This window comes from Salvelinus namaycush, chromosome 9, assembly GCF_016432855.1.
Source record: "Salvelinus namaycush isolate Seneca chromosome 9, SaNama_1.0, whole genome shotgun sequence".
In the NCBI taxonomy this organism is placed as follows: Eukaryota; Metazoa; Chordata; class Actinopteri; order Salmoniformes; family Salmonidae; genus Salvelinus; species Salvelinus namaycush.
This window is the reverse complement of record NC_052315.1, coordinates 12,575,630-12,599,041: the sequence shown is the minus strand read 5'-3', so window position 1 is coordinate 12,599,041 and position 23,412 is coordinate 12,575,630. Positions and strand designations below refer to the sequence as shown.

Below are 23,412 nucleotides of genomic sequence, written 5' to 3'. Positions count from 1 at the left end.
ATTTAGCCTAATGTAGCCTATTACTTGTAGATTTTTCTGACTAGTGCAAAAAAGTTGCTATATAAATGTCCATCTTAAAAAATACATGTAAATTGATATCATCTGATATGTGTTGATGGATTAATGAACTTGGCTATGTTTCCCTTCATGATAACTGGGTCATTGTCCTTTCAGGTGTGTGAAATCAGGTTTGACATATTTACGTCTACCCACCAACTCACGGTTTTGCTCAACAAAGCAGCTGCCAAAACATGGCAATCAGCAGCTTGGGTTCAAGGTTATGTTGCTGTTTCGTCATTCTCCTATTTGTTTTTACACATATCATACTTAGTCAGGTGTAAAAAAGGGAGTAAATCCAATAACTAAATCTGTCATTGCCCAAACAGACACTAACCTTCACTAACCTCAGCAACACACTTATTGAATACCACATGTCTCATAATACCCATAAAACCTAGCGGTAAAACTCGGAAATGGTTCCAATCCTTTTTTCCACCATACATTTTTCTGTAGGGGATTTTAGAACTACTTCATATAAGGTCTGTGTTTCGTGTAGGCTTACCCTGGCGTGATGTTTTGATAACCGTGCAAATGTCTCTCAGACAAGATAACTTTTATCAATATATTCGCCTGTAATTACCCCCCCAAAATGAAATGCTAATTAGACGCTAATGTGGTTATCATTGGGGACTACACATCCTGTCGCAAGCTTTGACGTAATCACTCAAGGCCCAGGGTGGAAAAAAACTCAACATTTCTCCATGTGAACTCTCATCGACGAGTAGCAAGTAATCTAGCGAGTAGATATTATAGCCTTTTAAGTTTCTAGTTTGATATTGAAATTGTGTATTTCTCGTGTGTATTTTTGTTTAGCATTATTCCCTACAGGCGGTGACATGCTAGAGAAAGTGCCTAACATTAGCGGTCAGCGCTAACTAGCTAACATTAAATATCCCTGCCCTGGTGGACTAGCTAGCATGTCACCACTCGTGGGGTCTGGGGAAAAGTCTGACTACACGAACAATGAGCTAACGTAACTATTTAGCTAAACGTTAGATATATATCTCTGCCCTGGTGGGCCAATATTAACTAGCATGTCACCACGTTGAAAAGTGTGACTACACGGAAGGTGAACTAACGTTAACTAGCTGGCTAGCTAGCTCACAAAGGACTTGTGGGGCTCAATGTTTTCCCATGCAAAACCCTTTTAATACTCTTATGTTCATCCTTGAAAAATGCCATAAGGTCTGGAATAGACACCAAAGTCAACTGCTCTGCTAACTAGCTAGCTAAAGTGTAGTCAGGGCTCAGGTCTCTGATCGCACTGGTAAACGGTTGACAGTCGGCTAGAGATGGTGTGCAGGTGCTTCCTGCAGGAATTTGTAGTCTTGCTGGGGTCTTCTCTGTTGCTTTGTAGCATTTAAAAAAAAAATGTAAATGGAAGCGAATATATTGATCAAATTCAACTTGTCTGAGAGGGAATTACAGTTATCAAAACATCACAACAAGGTAAGCCTACACCAAACTAGGGCTGTTAAGGTAACCTTATTACTGCCACACCGGTTATGACAGTCAAATCCATATGACCATTTAGTCAGGGTAATTAGGGTTCTCCAAGCTCTGATGCTGCTGATGGTCATTAGTAGCCTATCAAAAAGCGAAGCTTTTATGTTTAGTGAGTCTGCCAGATCAGAGGAAGTAGGGATGACCAGGGATGTTCTCTTGATAAATGTGTGTGTATCATGACACAAGGCGAGACCCAGATGCAGACACAGGAGGCAGATGGTTGAAGTTTAAGATGTTTAATAATCTAAAAGGAGTAGGCAAGAGAATGGTCGTGGACAGGCAAACGGTCAAAACCAGTTCAGAGTCTAGGAGATACAGAGTGGCAGACAGGCTTGAGGTCAAGGCAGGCAGGTACAGAGTCCAGAAACAGGCAAGGGTCAAAACCGGGAGGACTAGAAAAAGGAGAATAGCAAAGGCAGGAGAACGGGAAAAACCGCTGGTTGACTTGGAAACATACAAGACGAACTTGCACAGAGAGACAGGAAACACAGGGATAAATACACTGTGGAAAACAAGCGACAGCTGGAGGGGTGGTGACAATAACAAGTGAAACAGATCATGGTGTGACAGATGTCCAAGATGTCTTTAGCAGGGACCCAGCACCTCTCCTCCGGGCCATAACCCTCCCAATCAACCAGGTACTGGAAACCCCTGCCCCGTGGTCGAACCCTCAGGAGGCTTCTCACTGTATACGCTGTCTGGCCATCGAGGACCCAGGGGGGAGAGATGGGCCTGGAAACAGAAGACAAAAGGACTGTGAGACACGGGCTTAATCTTAGACACATGGAAGGTAGGGTGAATACGGAGGGTACGGGGTAACACAAGACGGACAGCAGTGGAACTCAGGACTCTGGAGATGGGAAATGAAACAGGGAGACAGCTTGCGGGACTCTACCCGAAGGGGCAGATCCCAAGTGGAAAGCCATACCCTCTGCACAATGCGGTAGAGGGGAGCTGGGGTCCGGTGACGGTCTGCCTGTCCACGATACCTGGAGTTGGTCTTGAGAATAGCTGCCCTGGCTCTTCTCCAGGTACGTCGACAGCGGAGGACAAACATCTGGGCCGAGGGTACGCCGGACTGAGTTGGGGACAAACATCCAGTTAGCCGGGCCCTCTTCAGGTCCAGGCTGGGAGCGTTGTGCCCTGCGAACCAGGGTGTCAATACCCCAATCCACAGTGGCTGCTAGGCATATGGTAGGGAAAAGGGTCTCGGTGACCGAGGGTGTGGCAGAGGAACTGTATAGGCGAGAGAGAGCGTCAGGCTTCACATTTTTGGACCCTGGGCGGTAGGAAATGGTGAAGTTGAATCTGGTAAGCAGAGCCCCCTGGGCCTGCCTGGAGTTAAGGTGCTTGGCTGTACGGAGATATTCCAGATTTTTATGGTCGGTCCAGACCAGGGTGGCTGTTCTGCTCCTTCCAGCCAGTGCCTCCACTCTTCCAGCGCCATCTTGACCGCCAGGAGTTCTCGGTTGCCTACTTCTTAGTTCCTCTCTACAGAATTGAGACGATGGGACAGGAAGGCACAGGGATGAAGCTTTTGGTCCTGGGCAGATCGCTGGGACAGGATGGCCCCCACTCCAACATCAGATGCATCCACCTCAACCACAAATTGACGCGACGTGTCCGAATGGATGAGGATGGGTGCTGTTGTGAACCGATGCTTCAGGTCCACAAAGGCTTTGACAGCAGGAGACCATTTGAATGGTACTTTGAAAGAAGTGAGTGCCGAGAGGGGGGCTGCCAGGGTGCTGTAACCCCGAATGAAACGGCGGTAGACGTCTGCAAATCCTAGGAAACATTGCAACTGCACCCTGGACGTTGGGTTGAGGCCAATCCACCACTGCTTTCACCTTTCCAGGATCCATCTGGACATTACCCTCAGCAATGACATATCCCAGAAAAGCGATAGTAGAGCGGTGGAACGCACTTCTCGGCTTTCACGAACAGTTGGTTCTCCCGGAGGCGCTAGCAAAAGGGCAAAACCAGTTCAGAGTCCAGGAGGTACAGAGTGGCAGACAGGCTCGAGGTCAAGGCAGGCAGGTACAGAGTCCAGAAACAGGCAAGGGTCAAAACTGGGAAGACTTGAAAAGGAGAATAGCAAAGGCAGGAGAATGGGAAAACCGCTGGTTGACTTGGGAACATACAAGACGAACTGGCACAGAGAGACAGGAAACACAGGGATAAATACACTTGGGAAAACAAGCGACATCTGGAGAGGTGGAGACAATAACAAGAACAGGTGAACAGATCAGGGTGTGACAGCGTGAATTGGACCATTTTCCTGTCCTACTAAGCATTCAAAATGTTCCGAGTACTTTTGGGTGTCAGGGAAAATGTATGGAGTAAAAAGTACAGAATTTTATTTCGGAATGTAGTGAAGTAAAAGTAAACGTTGTCAAAAATATAAATAGTAAAGTACAGTTACCCCAAAAAACAACTTAAGTTCTACTTTAAAGTATTTTTACATAAGTATTTTACATCACTGGCTAAATGTGGACAGTTCTAACATCTTGTATTCTTCATACTATAAAATAGTTTAAATAATGCCACGGAATTCTAATGTCACGTTCCTGACCTTATTTTCCTTTGTTTAAACTTTGTTTAGTTGGTCAGGACGTGAGCTGGGTGGGTAGTCTATGTTATGTGTTTCTATGTTGGGTTAAATGTGTTGCCTGATATGGTTCTCAATTAGGGGCAGGTGTTTGACGTTTCCTCTGATTGAGAACCATATTAAGGTAGGCTGTTCTCACTGTTTGTTTGTGGGTGATTGTTCCTGTGTCTGTGTCTGTGTCTGTCGCACCACACGGGACTGTTTCGTTTTCGTTCGTTTGGTTAGTCTGTTCCTGTTCGTGCGTTCTTCGTGTTTTATTGTAAGTTCTCATGTTCAGGTCTGTCTACGTCGTTTTGTAATCTATTCTAGTGTTCTTCGTGTTTTCGTCTTGTCTTTAATAAATTCATTATGTCTGCATACAACGCTGCGTTTTGGTCCGATCCCTACTCCTCCTCTTCAGACGAAGAGGAGGAGAGAAACCGTTACATCTAAGCAGATCTTGTCTACTAAATGGACTAGTGTAGACCACAACCATATGGCATAGCCACATCAGGCCAAACATAACTCAGAGTATGCTATTCTGTTCTTCTGAAATAGACTACATTTTTTTCATATCATGTTTCTTTCGACAATGTCTAAAATAAATAATGGATTTATTGTGATGGTGTAGGCAATATTAGATTGATTTATTAGACTTTTTCAAAAGTAGATGTTCCAAAAGGTTTGCATCAGTGGCTTGTAGGCTATGCATGGAAGCCAGGAGATGCTTAACCTGTTTATGCTAATTACCGGGTCAACTACCATGAGACCGGCAGTTATTTGCTGACAATCACCGGCTGACAAAATTTCATTACCACCACAGCCCAACACCAAACACATACTTAGTTTGAAGTGTTTGTAAAATTCACAATGTGAAAAAGCGATTGTAACCATTTCTGTGTTTGACCCCTAGTTGTATGTGTGTTTGACCTACATTTTATGGGTATTATGACCCACTGTGCCTGATTATACTACAGTTATAAGGGGGTCATGACATGCTCAGTCTTACAATGTTTTATACATTTACCCTTACCAACAGCCACAGTTTCCAATGTAAACAAAGTAGAATTGTGAGTAACATTACATGGAATTAGAATAATTAGTGTGAGTAGTCCTATTAAGGTGAGTAGGCCTATTAGGGTGAGTAGGCCTATGGCAAAAGCAAAACACATTCTTCCTTTACCAATGCAAATTGAGAACCTCTGTTGAGGAATGTGATTGTTTTTCTTGAGGGTGCCTGTAGTATTGTATTTTCTATTCTCTGGTATTTTATATTTATATTTTGTAAAATATGTGAAATTGTGAAATGCAGGGCTCCCTTCCTCACGCCCTGACCTTAGTTATCTATGTTTTCTTTATTATTTTGGTTAGGTCAGGGTGTGACGAGGGTGGCTATGCTTGTTTTTGTATTGTCTAAGGTTTTTTGTATATCTAGGGGTTTTGGTATGTCTAGGTATATGTAGGTCTATGGTGGCCTGAATTGGTTCCCAATCAGAGGCAGCTGTTTATCGTAGTCTCTGATTGGGGATCATATTTAGGCTGCCATTTTCCCTTTTGGTTTTGTGGGTTCTTGTCTATGTGTAGTTGCCTGTTCAGCACTCATTTGTATAGCTTCACGGTTCGTTTTGTTCAGTGGTCATTCGTTTAAATAAATAGAATGTACGCATACCACGCTGCGCCTTGGTCTCCTCCTTACGACGGCCGTGACAGTCTCAATGGGACTCCCTGTGGAAATAAAGGTAACAATAAAAAATAAAAAATAAATGTACTCGCAGCAATCTGTAGCTGGCTTACCTTACATTATCCAGATGCCTTATACTGAGGCCCTGGTTTGTGTTTAACCACCTATATGCTAAAGTTAGTCTGACATACTGCTTCGACAGACACGTGTACAGACAGGGATCTACCTGTGCAGAGCACATGCCCCTTTGTGCTAACAGTCTCCAAAGTGCCCTTTTGGGTGGTGGTATAAATTCCCCCCCAATTGTTTTTTGTTTACATTTTTTGTCATTGTTGTTCGGATCCCACTGGCCGCATGTCTTCGTCAACTTCGCCACCCCACACCCCTTGCATTGGTTGCGCCTGTGATCTTCCATGTATGGACCTCGCGAGCCCGGTTGCGTCTTTTTTCCCCAAGTCTACCCTATAGAACCCCACAGTGGAGGTGTCATAATACTCATAAAATCTAGCGGTCAAATAGGGAAATGGTTCCAATAGTTTTCCACCATTCATTTTTCCCATAGGGGATTTTATAAACACTTAAAATAAGGGCTGTGTTTAGTGTAGATTTACCCTAGCGTGAAGTTTTGATAACCATGTAAATCTCATTCAAATATCGTGACCTATCAACACAGTATCCAGTAATTTTGAGCACCTGCCCCCTAAACAACCTGGTATCTGAGCATTATGTATTATTCTGTACATAAATTCAAGACACCCTATTTAGTATGACATCGTAAGTTTCATATGGTATGTATTAATTTGTGGATGTCCATCATCCATGTTACGGATTAGAATTTGTATTTATGTTACGAATTTGCAAAAACGTATGATATGTTACGAATTGTAGCTAGGTGGCTAACTTTAGCTAGCTCACTAACGTTAGCTAGGCTAGGGGTTAGGGTTAAGGTTAGGTGAGGGTTAGCTAAAATTGTTAGGGGAAGGGGAAGGGTTAGCTAACATGCTACGTAGTTGCAAAGTAGCTAAAAAGTAGTAAGTAGTTGTTAATTAGCTAAAATGCTAAAGTTGTCCATGATGGAATTCGAACACGCAACCTTTGGATGGCTAGATGTTTGCATTATACACCCACGTATCCACCCTCACCAACCACCCTCCTTTAATTTTCCCCTTAAGTATTCATCTGCCTTATGTAACCATACCAAAAGTAACATATCATACTGAATAGAGTGTCTCGGATTTACATAAAGAATAATATGAAATGCTCTGAGACCAGATTTCCCTGAAAGGACTGTGTAAGTCCCTGTGCTTTGATGTTTCATATTGGACCTGAGTGGGTTAATGTCTTTGTCTTATTGTGTCAGTGAAATGATCAGGCTTCTTGCACACTTCCTCTCGAGACATGCAAGTCACTTTGGGTGACGTCACAGCCAACACACCAAAAGATTAGCCCGGTCCCAGGTATAAGTACTGTGTATAGCCAACTCCTATTGTTGCTGTCATGCCTAAGACTTGTATGGTATGACAGATCTGGGAACAAGTTACCAAAATGTGACCCATGGGATTTTATTTCCACATTTATTGGATCATGTGTAGGCAGTCAAATGTACATGTTTAGTCAATAGAGGTAAGCAGTTGCTCCATATCACCAGGACATTTGCTCAATAAACAAACAAAGCATTGAATAAAGCATACATTTCAAGAGGAGTAGGCCTATCTCTTAAAATAAAGTTAGCAATTGTTTTGCACCAGAGCTTTTCCCTTGCATATCCCCAAAATGTCCCTTAAATATATAGAGTAAATGCTTTATTTGTGAAAGCGAGTTTTGATAAGGCAGCTCTTTGGTCTCTTTAGAAAGGCATGTGGCTAATGTGTTGTCTAGGTGGGTTGTCCGGGCAGGTCCTGGAGAGAGGCTTGAGCCCAAAAGCCTCCTTATGGGTTGTGGTGAAGTGTTGCTCATTGTAGGGAGCGGTGATGTGGCTGAATTTAATCTACAGACAGACAGTGAGAGAGAGAGAGAGAGAGAGAGGGGGGACACAGAGTGATAGAAAGGGAAAGGGAAGATTAAAAGACACTGGGATAGAACAACTTGCTGATTGGTGCACACAAAAGAGCTTGTGTGTGTACATGAACCAGTTTCTTGGTAACAACTGGTTCTCTGAGGACGTATTAGGTACTCTGAAATATTTGTATTGTTTGAGCACTGATAGCGGCAACAAATCTCCAGGCAGAATGTAAAAAAGATGACACATTACACATTATGCCATGTGTGTCTAGGGAACAAAGTGAAATGTGAACATAATAAGCCCGAAGAAAGGTCAGTTTCACCCTCAAAACTTGTTGGAAAAATGAATGAAATGTACATGTACATAATTAACAATACTGCCCTCTAGTGTTCATTTGTACAACCCTAATTGACTAGAAACTTTGCTGTTGTCTCTCATCAGTATTGGTTTTCAATTCCAATGGCACAGGAACTTCTGCACCAGTGAATAGTTTTTTTTACTTATTTAACCTTTATTTAACTAGGCAAGTCAGTTAAGAACAAATTCTTATTTACAATGACAGCCTACTCTGGCCAAACCCTAACCCTAGGCCAATTGTGTGCTGCCCTATGGGACTTCCAATCACGGCCGGTTGTGATACAGCCTGGAAACTAACCAGGGTCTGTAGTGACGCCTCTAACACTGAGATGCAGTGTCTTAGACCGTTGTGCCACTTGGCAGCTGACTATTACTTAAGTTATTTAACTACCTGTTGAAGTTGTTTTGGGCTAAGTCCCTGTCTCCTGGAGTTTAGTGGGAGGTAGTCCCTTTGAACAGTAGTCGAGGCTGTTCCAGGCTCTGGGGAGTATAACATAAATCTCATTGACAAAAAAAACTAAATTAATATGGAATGGAACCCAACTGACTGGGACATCTGAGAATGTTTTGGTTTCTCTCTCACCTTGGCCAGTCAGCACATGGCCAGAGGGATGGGTATGCGGCCTAGCTCGATTTATGTCCCTCTTGGGGTAGTCTTCCTGGGCTGCGGTGCTGTAGAACAGGCCTCCCAGACTGGGTCTGCCCAACTCCACATTGCTCCTGGTCCTCACGTTGGCTCCACTGAAATGCACCGGCCGCTCTCTGTGGTTCCGCTGCAGAGGGGAGGGAAATCCAACCAGGCTGATTAGGAAGACAGTAGCCAGAAATGCAAGTTGAAATAAAGGTTATGTTGGAATAATGAGGCTGCCCAATGTTGCAGGCCACTCCCATGCAAATACAAATTATTAATGTGGGAACACCCACAAAATATGAATGTTGGTTCAGCCTACTATCTTTTGCCCAAGAGTACATTTTACATCCTAGGTAGGAAGTGGGAGAACACAAGTAATGGAAAAGACATGGGAAATGCAAACAAGTACCGCAGGACAACAAGGCCGACATGTAATTAAACAATAATCACACCTACCATCGACTTATGTTTTAATTCCCGTAAAACCTGTGCTCTTTTGCATCATAACATTCCTGCATGGCAAGGTGCTATACGGATATCTTCGATACATTTAAAGGCCTGGAAGCCAGTGATACACTTTGCTCAAATCCGGCCTGTGATGGGTAAATTGGAGAATTTGGGTTTCACCTCAGAGAAGAAAAAGCTGTTGGTTGTGGCCATCCTCAGTCGGTTGCGCCCAGGATCAGTGTCCCCTCTGGGGACTGAGCTGAGAGTCTTGTTAATTTGCATCAGTAGAACAGGGCCTGGAAACAGGACCAATACAGGGAGTTAGCTAAGCAGGAGAATGAGAACACTGAAGCACATTCATAAGCTAAGCAATACATTTTTATGTCTAGTTGCAATCTAAAAGAAAAAATCCAATCCCGCAATTTGTTTTGCAATAGAATATATGAATACATTATATAAACAATAGTTAGCTGTTTTGAAGCAATTCAGTCAGAAAGATTGAAGTAAAAATAGATAATCAATAAAATCCATAGGGTTAACAGTGCAGTATGTTATATCATTGACGAACAGAGTATTAATTAATAACCTTGGCTTACACACCTGACTTGGCCTCGCGAAACGCGTCAGCCATTGTAGATGTCCATTTGTTTTCAGAGAAATCCCCAAGATTGATCTTCAAACGTTCCTTCACATTGACTGGACTGGGTCAGTGAAAGGTTGATATATTAGACAAATCATAAAAACATTGATTATTAGGATTTGGACAGGCATTTGCTTTTATAACAGGAAAACGTGGCACGTTTTCTAACTACAAGATGACGGAGGTGATGTGAATTTTGGCATGCATACAGTAAGTCACATACCTAGGATTGCCAGGGTGTCTAAAGGACACATCCTGGGTGGTTTCAGTTTCCAGAATCTTCTGTGGGTCTCCCATTGCCACTGATGAGTGGATTTGCTGAACCGGAGAAGGAAAAGTCAAGTACACCCTCAGCAAAATTTAATTAACATCTTATCAAAGGCCTTCTCAAAGACATGGTGTGGGTTTGTTGTGGCTTTGTACTCCGCAGGGATCAATAGTAAGTAAGATAATTATCAAAGGCCAGTTTAGCGCTCATAGCTAGTCTATTTAATGACCATTCATAGAAAATATTCACATGATTCCATTATTCACACACAGCTACTGTACAGAAAACACAGAATTTCCCAGTAGCCTAACTATTCCAGGATATCAATGTCAATCGATACCTTCTCCACAGGTTGAGGTGGGCTGTGCCATTGTCCCTGGAATGCATCGTTGTGGTGGGAGTCAAAGTGTTGGCCATCCCTGTCCCATTTAAAGGTGGGTTCTCGCCCTGAATCACAAAGGCATTGACAATGTCAAAATCCGACTCAAGGTTACACATTTACAAAAACAGAGCTACTCTTTTAAACATAGTCAGTGTAACGGTTCACTGAAGCAACACACCCGGCATAAAGGTTCATCCAAAACAAGTGTGTGCCCCCGTTCTGCAAAGCTTTATGCCAGGCTTCCATATGCCAGGCAGTGAATGACAAACATTGTAGATAGCATACATAGGCCTTACCTATTTCACTAATCCAAACAGAGAATGACATCACAGATATAGTATACATGCATCTACTTTTAGACAATAACCTAGATTTGAAAGAGCCACTGACCTAGGTGTTTGACCTTGGCCTTGACAATGTGCGACACATTGTATGGGGTGAATGAAGCTTTATGAGTGGTCATAGGAAGCTTCTCCTCCAGCTGTTTCTTCTTAATGGCCATGACTGGCCGGATGGGTTTGGTGTGGGTTGAGGCCAGGTGCTGAAAGCCCTCTGCCTGGGTGGTGAGGAAGTTGACCTGCCTGGGGTCTTTATGCATCTGGAAGTTGGTGCACAGCTTAGCCCAAGCTGGTGTGCGGCTGAGGGGGATCTGTGGGTGGTGGGGATATGACTTGACCGCTTCGGTCAGATACTCCTTGATCCGACGCAGGTCTTTGTGCTCAACCTGGGCAGGGATGGGGCGAGAGATGGCGAATCTCTTGGGAAGGGTGGCAAAGGAGTTGAAGTCCGTCTGGAAGGTGGTCTTAAATGCCTTGTCAAGGCCATCGCAACTGTCGCCGCCCCAAAATGGAATGTGTGAGGACTGAAGGAAGTCCTTTCCCATCAAGGGGGCTTGAATCAATGTGCTTACAGCCATAGCACTTCTTGGACTGTTATTACTTCTTCCTGTGTTGTCTTTTTCCTTACATCAATGTGCCTTTCCTGAAATGGTTCTCTCTTTTTTTAGAACTGTGGAAAGAAAATGCAGTGGTCTCACCATGGAAACCAAGATAACACAAGTAATGAAGATGTCACAATACAATGAGAACTGAGAGCAAAATTCCCCATTCTTTTCTTTATCATTCTATCTATTCTAGAAACTTTTGTGTGGATAATATGAATATCTGTCCTATGTAGCCAATTACATACATACCTTGACATGACCTATTCACCTATCACTGTACATGCACTATGACAGCCCTGAGTGACAAATTTGACATTTTCTGTTAATTAGGAATAAAATGAAGATCTGAATGAACGGAAATGACAATGAACAGGAATTAGAATGTTCGTTACCTGCTACTATGTGTTTATTTGTCTATAGCAAAGTGAAGCTTTAATCAGGCAATGAGAGTGACTTACCCATTCCAAAGTGAAGAGCATCACCTGAATAGTGGTAGCTGCACGTTTCCCTGCATCAAGTTTATTTTATGCATAATTTAGCATTTTGGTGGATAACCTTACAATATCAATTTGCCATGTCTCACGTTCACGTATAAACACTGTTTGCATGGCAATGCATGCAATTAGTAAGATTTTGTTTTTAAACTTATCACCATGGTGCCAAAATCACAAGCAAAGATTTGCTGGGGTAGAACCTTTAATAGTGTTAATGTTTCACTGTGGCATATTTTCAGCCATTACAGTGAACCTGTCCTCCCCATTTCTACCTTCACTGGTACATTCATGCATTTAGCCATAGGCTATCAATGGCAGTATTTGTAGCAGAAAATATACAAAACAGACATTGACGATAGATTGCTCTTATAAATACATCCTAAAATAATGCACACCTGAGACAGGTATGGTAATAGAAATGACCTCATCAGAACAGTTCACTCAGTCACACCAGCAGGTGGCAGTAAAATTCAATTATCTAAACGCCTGGTCCAAGTTAGTGATCGATTGTGTTCGTTTGAGAATACAATTGAGTAATTACAGTAGTATATTGCAACTTTCTATAATCTTAAATCTAATTTTGCAACTGTTAGTAGAGTCAGGATTGATGAAACAGATTTGTGCAAGAAAAAAAACTGGTGCGAAGCAGAGAAGGATATGATGTAATATAACTTCCGCCTTGTACAACCTCTTTTCGTTGAGGCTCAGCTATCAGCCGGGTGGGTGTATATATTTGTCCGTAACAATTTTTGCGAAATTGACTACAAGACGCATTTATTATGTAATAGAAATACACAAGTGTCCCTCCGCTAAAAGAAGTGTCTAAATATCCATTTGGTTATCATATGTGAGACGTGTAAAGTCTAAATATGAGTATTGAAATATAACGAGCTCCAGCATGTGGCAAAGAGGCCTTGCTGGAAGCAGCCGCTTGACCGCAGCTGTTGGCTAGTTAGTAAGATTGTTGGCCGCTCATTCTAAATGCCAATGGGATAGCTAACTATTCTTCAAAGACTTAATTCGTTTTTTTTTTTTTTTTTTGATGCGCCGGGGATTGGCTGACTTGGCTAGCTAACTAGTATGCTAAGTAGATAAAATAGATATGTATCTAGCTACTGCCATCAACTCGCACCATATTTTATCCCAACAGCCTGCCAAGATGCAGATCTTCGTGAAGACGTTGACGGGGAAAACAATCACCCTTGAGGTTGAGCCCAGCGATACTATTGAAAATGTCAAGGCTAAGATCCAGGATAAGGAAGGTATATAATATGGTTTTCTACGTTTCATTTTATCCGTAATATAGTATGACAAAATGGGCTGTTTTAAATACTTAGGGTAGGTGGCTTTTACACTGATACTAGGTGTGTGCTGTAGTGATTTCATTAAATCAATATGCTTTTTATTCTCAGGCATTCCTCCTGATCAGCAGCGTCTCATCTTCGCTGGCAAACAACTTGAGGATGGTCGCACCTTGTCAGACTACAACATCCAGAAAGGTATGGGATTACGAGTTGACAGTGGGCGCATGTAATACTGGTCATTATTTAAGAATCAGCCTTGTGTGAAAACATACCTGTGAACTTTGCATCATCTATCCACTATGATAATGTTCCCATCCAGAGTCCACCCTTCATCTTGTGCTGCGTCTTCGTGGAGGCATTATCGAGCCATCTTTGAGACAGCTGGCCCAGAAGTACAACTGTGACAAAATGATCTGCCGCAAGTAAGTAGAGCTGAGTACAGTTGCATTAATGGTGGTGAACTGTTTTTACAATTAAGGTTAAAGCCTAGCTTTACACTATTTTTAAGTTTCCCTTCTACAGTAAAAAAAACAACATTCATCCACATGATTGAGGTGACAAATGCAACATCTTTCAGAGCAACAGCAGTAATGTTGCTGTGTACAAAGGAAAACTATTTTTAGTAGACTGGATAGCGAGGAAGGAAAGTGCGCTAGGGCAGTGGCTTAGACCGCTGGACCAGTCTTGGCCATACATTTTGCACAGTTCTGAACTTGTTGCAGGTGCTACGCTCGCCTCCATCCTCGTGCTGTCAACTGCCGCAAGAAGAAGTGTGGACACACCAACAACCTGCGCCCCAAGAAGAAGCTGAAGTAAACAGTTGGCTTGGTGCTTTTTGTGGAACATAAGCACAACTGTTAAATAAACATACCAAAATGTACTTTGGCTGGCCTTATTTGTCTTGATAATCCAAAATAATTTGAATCCAGGCCCTTATCTTTAATCAGATCGAGCATTAACCAGCATCCACATTGCAGATGTTTGAGCTGCCATATCAGTGAGTGGCTCCTCTTGTGCGTCAAACCACTCCCCTATTATCCTTACTGCGTAAAGTTAAATGGCACTAGATAGTGTAGGCTCTATTGATGTCAGAACACTGATGGGCATAAATCCCTTGATCAAAATTAACATGCATCAGTCTAATTTGAGTGTTTGAACTTTAAATGCAGCTGCATGTGATTTTGTTGATAGTCAGGTCTGGTTTTGTTGCATCCAATGGCAGTGTCTGCAATAAGGTAACACGGAACCACTTGTGGATTTCAGCGGTGTAAAAGCCACTTTATGCTTGATCTGCAATGCAGTCCGGAAGGTGTGAAGAGCTTGTGGAGGCCAAATCGAGCTCCATTCTGCATCGCAGTGCGCCTCCCCAATTTTGTAACAATATGGAGGGCTCCATATAGCTCAGCATTGACAATGGTTGATGGGGGTGGTACATAACTTCCGTGACAACAAACATGGAGAACTTTGACAAAAGGCTATCGGAACAAGTTCATAAATAACATTTGTGATGCTTCATGTAGGGACTTAAAATTCCCAGGAGTTTGAACTCCTGGAAAGAGATTGGGGAGGTAATGGGGATAGATGCGGTAAAGAGATCAATGGAATGCACAGTGGGATAGGACACTGGATTGGCGCACATTCAACAAATCTAATCTAACAAAGTGGATATTTGTCATGTAACAGGCCTAGAATGTGGTTACTAAAATCACTGCAAACCATTTAGAAGTTGTCCTTTTCAGATTTAGAAAGACTGAGTGCTGAATGTTAACTCCCATTTGTATAAACTGGTAGCATACAGAAATCTAGTAGTCAAAAGTACAATTTTAAAGATTTTACTGAGTTACAGTTCATAAGGAAATCAGTCAGTTGAAATACTCATTAGGCCCTAATCTATGGATTTCACATAACTGGGAATACAGATACCAAAAAAAAAGAAAAGGCCATGGATTAGAAAGCCAGTCAGTATCTAGTGTAACCACCATTTGCCTCATGCAGCGTGACATCTTTTGCATAGAGTTGATCAGGCTGTTGTGGCCAGTGGAATGTTTTCTTACTCCTCTTTGACCGGACCTGGAACATGTCGTACAAATCGATCCAGAGCATCCCAAACATGCTCAATGAGTGACATGTCTGGTGAGTATGCAGGCCATGGAAGAACGGACATTTTCAGCAATTGTGTACAGATCCTTGAGGCATGGGGCCATGCATTATCGTGCGGAAACATGAAGTGATGGCTGCGGATTAATGGCGTGACAATGGGCCTCAGGATCAAGTCACGGTATCCCTGTGCATTTAAATCGCCATCGATAAAATGCAATTTTGTCAGTAGCTTATGGCTGCCCATACCAGAACCCCACCGCCACCATGGGTCGGTCATTCTGTTCACAATGTTGCCATCAGCAAATTTCTAGCCCACGCGACGCTGTCTGCCTGGTACAGTTGAAACCGGGATTCATCAGTCAAGAACACATGCTTCTCTAGCGTGACAGTGGCCATTGAAGGTGAGCATTTGCCCACTAATGTCGGTTACAATGCCGAACTGCAGTCCGGTCAAGACACTGGTGAGGACGACAAGCACGCAGATGAGCTTCCCTGAGACAGTATCTGACAGTTTGTGCAGACCCACAGTTTTATCAGCTGTCTGGGTGGCTGGTCCCCCTGGTGAACAAGCCTGTTATGGAGGTCCTGGGCTGAGGTGGTTACACGTGGTCTGTAGTTGTGAGACCGGTTGGACGTACTGCCAAATTCACTAAAACAACGTTGGAGGCGGCTTATGGTAGAGAAATTAACTTCTCTGGCAACAGCTCTGGTGGACATTCCTGCAGTCAGCATGCCAATTGCACGCTCCCTCCAAACTTGAGACATCTGTGGCATTGTGTTATGTGACCTTTTAAAACCCCTTAAGAGGCATTAGAAGACAAATGTATGTTACCGATTGAGCATCTATTTCTGGATAAATCAATGTTAGTTGACAGCCATATATGGAGGTAACATTTTACTTTATGGGTTGGTTACGTAGGCTTCTTCTAACCAATCGCTTTCTACTACATATAATATTATACAATTATATCTTTACATTAACTAGTCTATCAGAATTTCAGTCATTCCAATAAATATGGTATACCCCTTGATCTTCAATAATAGGACTTGGAAATATAGATTAGCCAAATTGTTTAACCTGAGCATAACCCCAAAACTAAGGATTTATTAGATTTGCACACACAATATAGACTTTTCTATTGTGTTGACTGTACGTTTGTTTATCCCATGTGTAACTCTGTGTTTGTGTCACACTGCTTTGCTCTATCTTGGCCAGGTCGCAGTTGTAAATGAGAACTTGTTCTCAACTGGCCTACCTGGTTGAATAAAGGTGAAGAGAAAAAAAATGCCAGCTCATGATTTTGTTGTCATGGATGACTGATTGGGGTATTGATAAGAGTTAAAAATAAATGCTGCGATCATGGAATGGCCTGCTTTGAGTACTACTGAAGTGCTATTTACATGTGAAAAATTAATACCATATGCTGGATTTGCTATAGGCCTATTGTTTACCTTTTTGTTGGTGACACTTTGATATCTTGATAATATGCAGATGTTTAAAGGGCAAATCTACAGATGAAACAATAACAAAACGGTCGCCTCGCCTCTGTTGGTAAAAAGCTGAGGGATGGGCCTGGAGAAATGTAACCACTCATAAATAATCAGAGCTATGGATGCAAGGACTGACCATCCATGATATCAAAATTATTGTTTTAACCATGTTATGAGGCTATACAGTGTTTGTTTACAAACAGCGAAAAACAAGTTTATAATTTGGGTTCTCATGCAGTGTGACTGTTGAACTAAGCTCGAGGCATTTATAAGTTATATTCTTCAAGAATCAATGGCTATACAGTACCAGTCAAAAGTTTGAACACTTACTCATTCAAGGGTTTTTCTTTATTTGTACTATTTTCTACATTGTAGAATAATAGTGAAGACATCAGAAACACATGAAATCATGTAGTAACCAAAAAGTGTTAAACAAATCCAAATATTTTATATTCTTCAAAGCAGCCACCCTTTGCCTTGATGACAGCTTTGCACACTCTTGGCATGATCTCATCCAGCTTCATGAGATAGTCACCTGGACTGCATTTCAATTAACAGATGTGCCTTGTTAAAAGTGAATGTGTTATTTCTTTCCTTCTTAATGCGTTTGAGCGAATCAGTTGTGTTGTGACAAGGTAGGGGTGGTATATAGAATATGTCCATATTATGGCAAGAACAGCTCACACTTAGGCTATTGTTTGTGTATTTTACACTATGTTGAGGTAAAAACCTGAGTATAATGCTTGTATGGATGTCAACCCCAATACATGTTAATTTCGTCATCAATCCGGTGGCTGTACAGCATTTAATGCGATGCGGCCTTTGCAGAAGTCAGAGCATTCATACTTCTTGTGCTTTGCAGAGCTGTTGTCAAGGAAGTGAGTATGTGTTTATACAGGATCTTCTGATGTGGCAGGGCTTGCAAACTATTATGGACTACAAAGGGAAGCACAGCCACGAGCTGCCCAGTGTCACGAGCATACCAGATGAGCTAAATGACTTCAATGCTCGCTTCGAGGAAAGTAACACTGAAGCATGCATGAGAGCATCAGCTGTTCTGGACAACTGTGTGATCACTGTCTCCGTAGCCAATGTGAGTAAGACCTTTAAACAGGTCAACATTCACAAGGCCGCAGGGTCAGACGGATTACCAGGACGTGTACTCCGAGCATGCGCTGACCAACTGGCTAGTGTCTTCACTGACATTTTCAACCTGTCCCTGACCGAGTCTGTAATACCAACATGTTTCGAGAAAACCAACAGTCTCTGTGCCCAAGAACACCAGAGTAACCTGCCTAAATGACTACCGACCTGTAGCACTCACATCTGGAGCCAGGAAGTGCTTTGAAAGACTGGTCATGGCTCATAACACCATTACCGCCTCAAAAGATCAGAAGATTATGCAATCTCTATTGCACTCCACACTGCCCTTTCCCACCTGGACAAAAGGAATACCTACGTGAGAATGCTATTCATTAACTACAGCTCAGCGTTCAACACCATAGTGCCCTCAAGCTCATCACTAAGCTAAAGACCCTTTGACTAAGCAACTGGATCCTGGACTTCCTGATGGGCCGCCCCCAGGTGGTAAGGGTAGATAACAACACATCTGCCACGCTGATCCTCAACACGGGGGCCACTCAGGGGTGCGTGCTCAGTCCTCTTCATGACTGCATGGCCAAGCATGACTCCAACACCATCAAGTTTGCCGACGACACAACAGTGGTAGGCCTGATCACCGACAACGATGAGACAGCCTATAGGGAAGAGGTGTGGTGCCAGGATAACAACCTCTCCCTCAACATGATCAAGACAAAGGAGATGATTGTGGACTACATGAAAAGGTGGACCGAGCACGCCCCCATTCTCATCGACGGGGCTGTAGTGGAGCAGGTTAAGAGCTTCAAGTTCCTTGGGGTCCACATCACTAAGGAACTATCATGGTCCAAACACATCAAGACAGTCATAAAGAGGGCACGACAAAGCCTATTCCCCCTCGGGAAACTGAAAAGATTTGGCATGGGTCCTCAGATCCTCAAAAAGTACAGCTGCACCATCAAGAGCATCCTGACTGGTTGCATCTCCGCCTAGTATGGTGTAACCGATGTGAAATGGCTAGCTAGTTAGCGGTGGTGCGTGCTAATAGCGTTTCAAATCGGTGACGTCACTCGCTTTGAGACCTTGAAGTAGTGGTTCCCCTTGCTCTGCAAGGGCCGCGGCTTTTGTGGAGCGATGGGTAACGATGCTTTGTGGGTGACTGTTGTTGTGTGCAGAGGGTCCCTGGTTCGCGCCCGGGTCGGGGCGAGGGGACAGACTAAAGTTATACTGTTACAATGGCAACTGCTCGGCCTCCAACCACAAGACACTACAGAGGGTAGTGTGTACGGCCCAGTACATAACTGGGGCCAGGCTTCCTGCCATCCAGGACCCCTATACCAGGCGGTGTCAGGAAGGCCCTAAAAATTGCCAAAGATTCCAGCCACCCTAGTCATAGACTGTTCTCTCTGCTACCGCATGGCAAGCGGTACCAGAGCGCCAAGTCTAGGTCTAAAAGGCTTCTTAACAGCTTCTACCCCCAAGCCATAAGACTCAGCTAATCAACATCTAATCAAATGGCTACACGGACTATTTGCATTGCCCCCCTCCATTATGTTATTGTTGCTCTTTAATTATTGTTGTTTTTATTTATTTTTTACTTCAGTTTATTTTAGTAAATACTTTAACACTTATTTGTAAGAAAGCATTTTACAAATATTTCACTGGATGTTTAAACGTGACGCATCCGCTTAGTTTCCACTCACTACCAGGCAGTGGGAGAAGATGGAACGAGATGAATTTTGGCCGACATTCTGCAAATGTTCTCATCGATTAAACATTTGATCTCAATACAGTTGTCTGTTCCCAAAACTAGACTCTGTTAAGAGTGGACTACGGTCTGTAGACTTTACCCTTTGTAAAATATTTTTTTTTTTATCGCGTTGTTTAGGAGTGCAAATGCGAATTGAGGTATTGCACACGCGCACTTGCAGATAATGCGAGAATGCACCAACAGGATCTCGCTAGCTCGTGCTTGTTCTGCCCACTATTGCTAATTTGTTCCCATTAGACCACAGCTTGTCGTTTCCATCTTGGTTTTGTTATAAAAAAATATTTGACTAAGCTATGCTAATGTCAATCTGATTAAATCTAGCCCAAAATGTTTTCTTGGGACAGTCTGTTGAATTGATGTTGACTAGAGAAACTTTTTGTTTACTCAAAATTCAGTCCTTCATCAGCGCATGGACAACTCCAAAAACAATTGATTAACAGACAAATCAAGGTACACTAGCATACATACTTGCATGAAACAATTCATGCAAAACAATCCATGCAAAGGAAACCAACAAGCTGACAAAAGCACAATGCTTTTGTGCTTGATGATCTTGAGTGCAGTAGACAGGATTTTTTATTAGAGATTGAAAAACAGGGCTCATGTTCAAAACTAAATGGAACATCTCTCCCAAATTACTGGCAAGTCAAATATTCAGACCCCTAAACTAAGGGGAATTCATAAAAAACAAATCTTTTAAATGACTGATGTGGCAGTCAGTGTTTGACTTGGACTGAAATAGGTTCTGGTACTCATTTTGGGTTCCGGTACTGTTTATATTTAGGTGCAGGAGCGCCACAATACTTTTGAGCTAATATTCTATAAGAGGTGCGGGAGCTCTAGCAGAAGAACATTTAGGTGCCGGTACTCAGCTCCGGTGTGCTCCTACCCAAGTCAAGCACTGGTGTCAGTTGATTATTTTCTCAAGATATCTGTAGTTCATTGTTAATTGGCTACTACAATCAATCAAATACATAGCATTGAAAAATAGAACCACATTTTTGCAAATGTTTAATGTTGAACTGTACACAAAGATTTTGGTTACACAATATTGTCAAATTCCACATAAAATAACTTCCATTTTCAATATTATAAACATGGGTTCCTCCTATGCTGAAAGTAAAGTAAAATCAGGCAAGTGTGTTGTTCAGTGTGATTAGTAAGGCCCTATTTTAATACTGGAAAAATGATTACTTTACTCCTTTGTGAAATTACAGGAAAATAAAACAAATATACACCAACTTCCACCTATCCAATAATGTTTTATGATTACTTCATGGGGGGGAAATGATAATTTTTACAGTATTTGAACACGCTCAAACACTGGATGAATTAAGAAATCAGTTTGCTGAGGTATTTTAAGTATTAGTGGTGGTCAAAAAAGCCCCATTTCCACTGGCCAAATTCAAGCTGAGTCAAGGGAAACTCGGGCTAGCGCAGCCCAGTTTCACAACTGGTGCCAGCCCGACTAGAATTCAGGCTGAACCCATTACTATGCAACCACCAGCTGATCACTGCTGGATGCTGACACCAAGTTTAGCTAGTCTGGGCTTGTTCCTGTTAGCTAGCACATGGAAAAGCAGTACTGCAGTAGTCAGACATGACACGAATTACCACCATATCTGTTTTTTTTGCACTACACTAAACTTTCATGAGAACAATCAGCCCTCAAACGCTAGCTAGCAAATCAGAGTTGAAACAAGCTAGCTAGAAACTTTAGCTGGCCAGGTCGTATTTAAAGCTACATTATATCAAACCTGACGTCTGGTTTGCTAGCTAGCTAATTGCCAATGCCATTGTAAGCGAGGTAGGAATTCAGCTAGCTAACGTTAGCCTGTTATGCTAGCGATGACACTAACCATTTAGCTAGCTAGCGTTAGGAAGCTAAATACAAGGCAGAGTCTGGCTGGTATGGTGTAACGTTAAATAATTCAAAACCTTGCTAGCATGGTGAGCATTAGTAAAATTATTCAACATCTTACTAAAGCTAGCAACATTAGCGAAGCCAGCTGCACAGTCATATATTGGCTACCTAGCAACATGGCATCATTTCGAATTTCTGGAGGCAGTGGAAACGCAATTCGAGCTAGACCCGTTGCCAATGGAAAACGGGGCTTAAATAACTTGTGAATATTAAGAGGATAAGAACACAACTACAGATCCTACGCTCAATTTTAATGACAGACGAATTCCATAGGCAATTCAAGTTATTTTAATTTTTTCATTATCTTAAATGTATTGTGCAGTCCAGTCAGTACAGAACGAGTGTGATACGTGGGTAAGAAAAGTAAGTGCATCTTTGGTACTGCATTTTCTATTGTTAAAAAACATTTTATGGCCACTGTTTTCTCCAGAAGGTTAGAGATGTGCTAGTAAAATGTAAAACGACCATGTTCCAAAAACGAAGAATATAGGCATCATGACGTACACAGAGCAGGTGAATCTTACCGATTATCCTCACATCAATTGTTCGATTAAAATTGATAGTAACACTTCTAGGTAGTCAATGTGCATTTGAAGCAAAATGAGAAACCACATTGTTCAACAGAATACAATTGCAGTTTGTATAAATTAACAAGAATATGCTTTGGTGATGCTACATTACCTACAGAGTACTTGCCAAAAAATACTATTGCTAATTCAACACCTTATTTGTACTTAATACCAAGAAAAAATGCCTCAAAGTCGAGGTCAGAAGAAAATCACCTGGTGTGCATCAGTGAAAGTTCAGATACCAAGTTAGCTATATATATTGAATCAAGTACAGGACATATTTACTAATAACACTACTTGTGCTTTTAATAAATCTATTTGTAAACGATTGCACATTGGATAATGCGCATAACTCACATTACTGTACTTGGCAAGGTTCTTTGCTGAGTTCATGCAGTTTTGGTGATAAGTCCTCTGCAGCTCATCATTCTGCAGTAACGTCTCTGTAGGATCACCAAATCATTATTAATGGCAACTGTTGATGTAATACAATACAGAAGACAATAGAAGTTAACTTATTAATCATTCATAATATTGACAAACGTAAACAATAATTAGGCACCTACATTTAAGTGCAACCCCAGATTCAATTCAACTACGTTTGAAGTTCAAGAACCTCTATAAAAGGAGGTTGACAGAAACATAACCTAACTACATTTACATGAAAATGGTGTAAAGGTCAACAGAACAACGTTTAAATAGAAAAACTGACCCTGTGGGTTATGCTCCCACCTAACAATATAACTGGTTCTTATGTACAGCTGCAACAGGTGAAGTCAAGGTGCTACTCTCATTCACTGCAGTTATGTGCTTAAGAAAACATTGTTCTGAAAGAGCTTAATTTTCCTTCCTTGTCCATCGCCCTCAAAACTTCTGTCATTGTGGTGCGCTATTTGCTGATGAGCTTGGCCAAGCTCTGTCGCAGGTCATTCAGGTCGTATATCTTGACTTCAAGGACGTCGACGACCCGCTGAACCTCACTCTCCGCCCGTTCCCGCTCCTCCAGAGTGGAAGCTAGAGTCTGCTCGGCGCTCTCCACCTGTTGCTCCAGTTCTGCGTTTCGTGTCTCCAGATCCTAGAAGGTCCACAAGTGACAGAGGACTACAGATCAATTCATGTTAAAATGGTCAATGTCATATCAATAGTTCCCCCCC

The 23,412-nt window shown here is 42.3% G+C and overlaps 2 protein-coding genes across 2 annotated transcripts in view; one reads left to right on the top strand and one right to left on the bottom strand.

Moving 5' to 3' along the window:
- The first annotated feature begins 12,604 nt into the window (after positions 1–12,604).
- On the top strand, positions 12,605–14,185 carry LOC120053687 (ubiquitin-60S ribosomal protein L40). The gene is made up of 5 exons (XM_039000869.1): positions 12,605–12,720; positions 13,152–13,263; positions 13,414–13,500; positions 13,625–13,727; positions 14,028–14,185. Exons 2-5 carry the CDS (start codon positions 13,161–13,163, stop codon positions 14,119–14,121), a joined length of 387 nt encoding a protein of 128 aa, XP_038856797.1. The 5' UTR covers positions 12,605–12,720; positions 13,152–13,160; the 3' UTR covers positions 14,122–14,185.
- Positions 14,186–20,761: 6,576 nt separating this feature from the next.
- LOC120053685 (homer protein homolog 3-like) overlaps positions 20,762–23,412 on the bottom strand; it is a 38,271-nt gene continuing 35,620 nt past the window's right edge. Inside the window, exon 11 of the mRNA XM_039000866.1 lies at positions 20,762–23,333. Within this exon, the coding sequence (XP_038856794.1) occupies positions 23,148–23,333 (186 nt within the window). The 3' untranslated portion in view covers positions 20,762–23,147. The remainder of the gene's footprint in view (positions 23,334–23,412) is intronic.

Coding starts and splice junctions, on each gene's coding strand:
- LOC120053687 (XM_039000869.1), top strand. CDS start 13,161: ATGCAGATCTTCGTGAAGACGTTGACGGGGAAAACAATCACCCTTGAG. Junction 13,264..13,413: donor TAAGATCCAGGATAAGGAAG/GTATATAATATG, acceptor TTTTATTCTCAG/GCATTCCTCCTGATCAGCAG. Junction 13,728..14,027: donor GACAAAATGATCTGCCGCAA/GTAAGTAGAGCT, acceptor AACTTGTTGCAG/GTGCTACGCTCGCCTCCATC.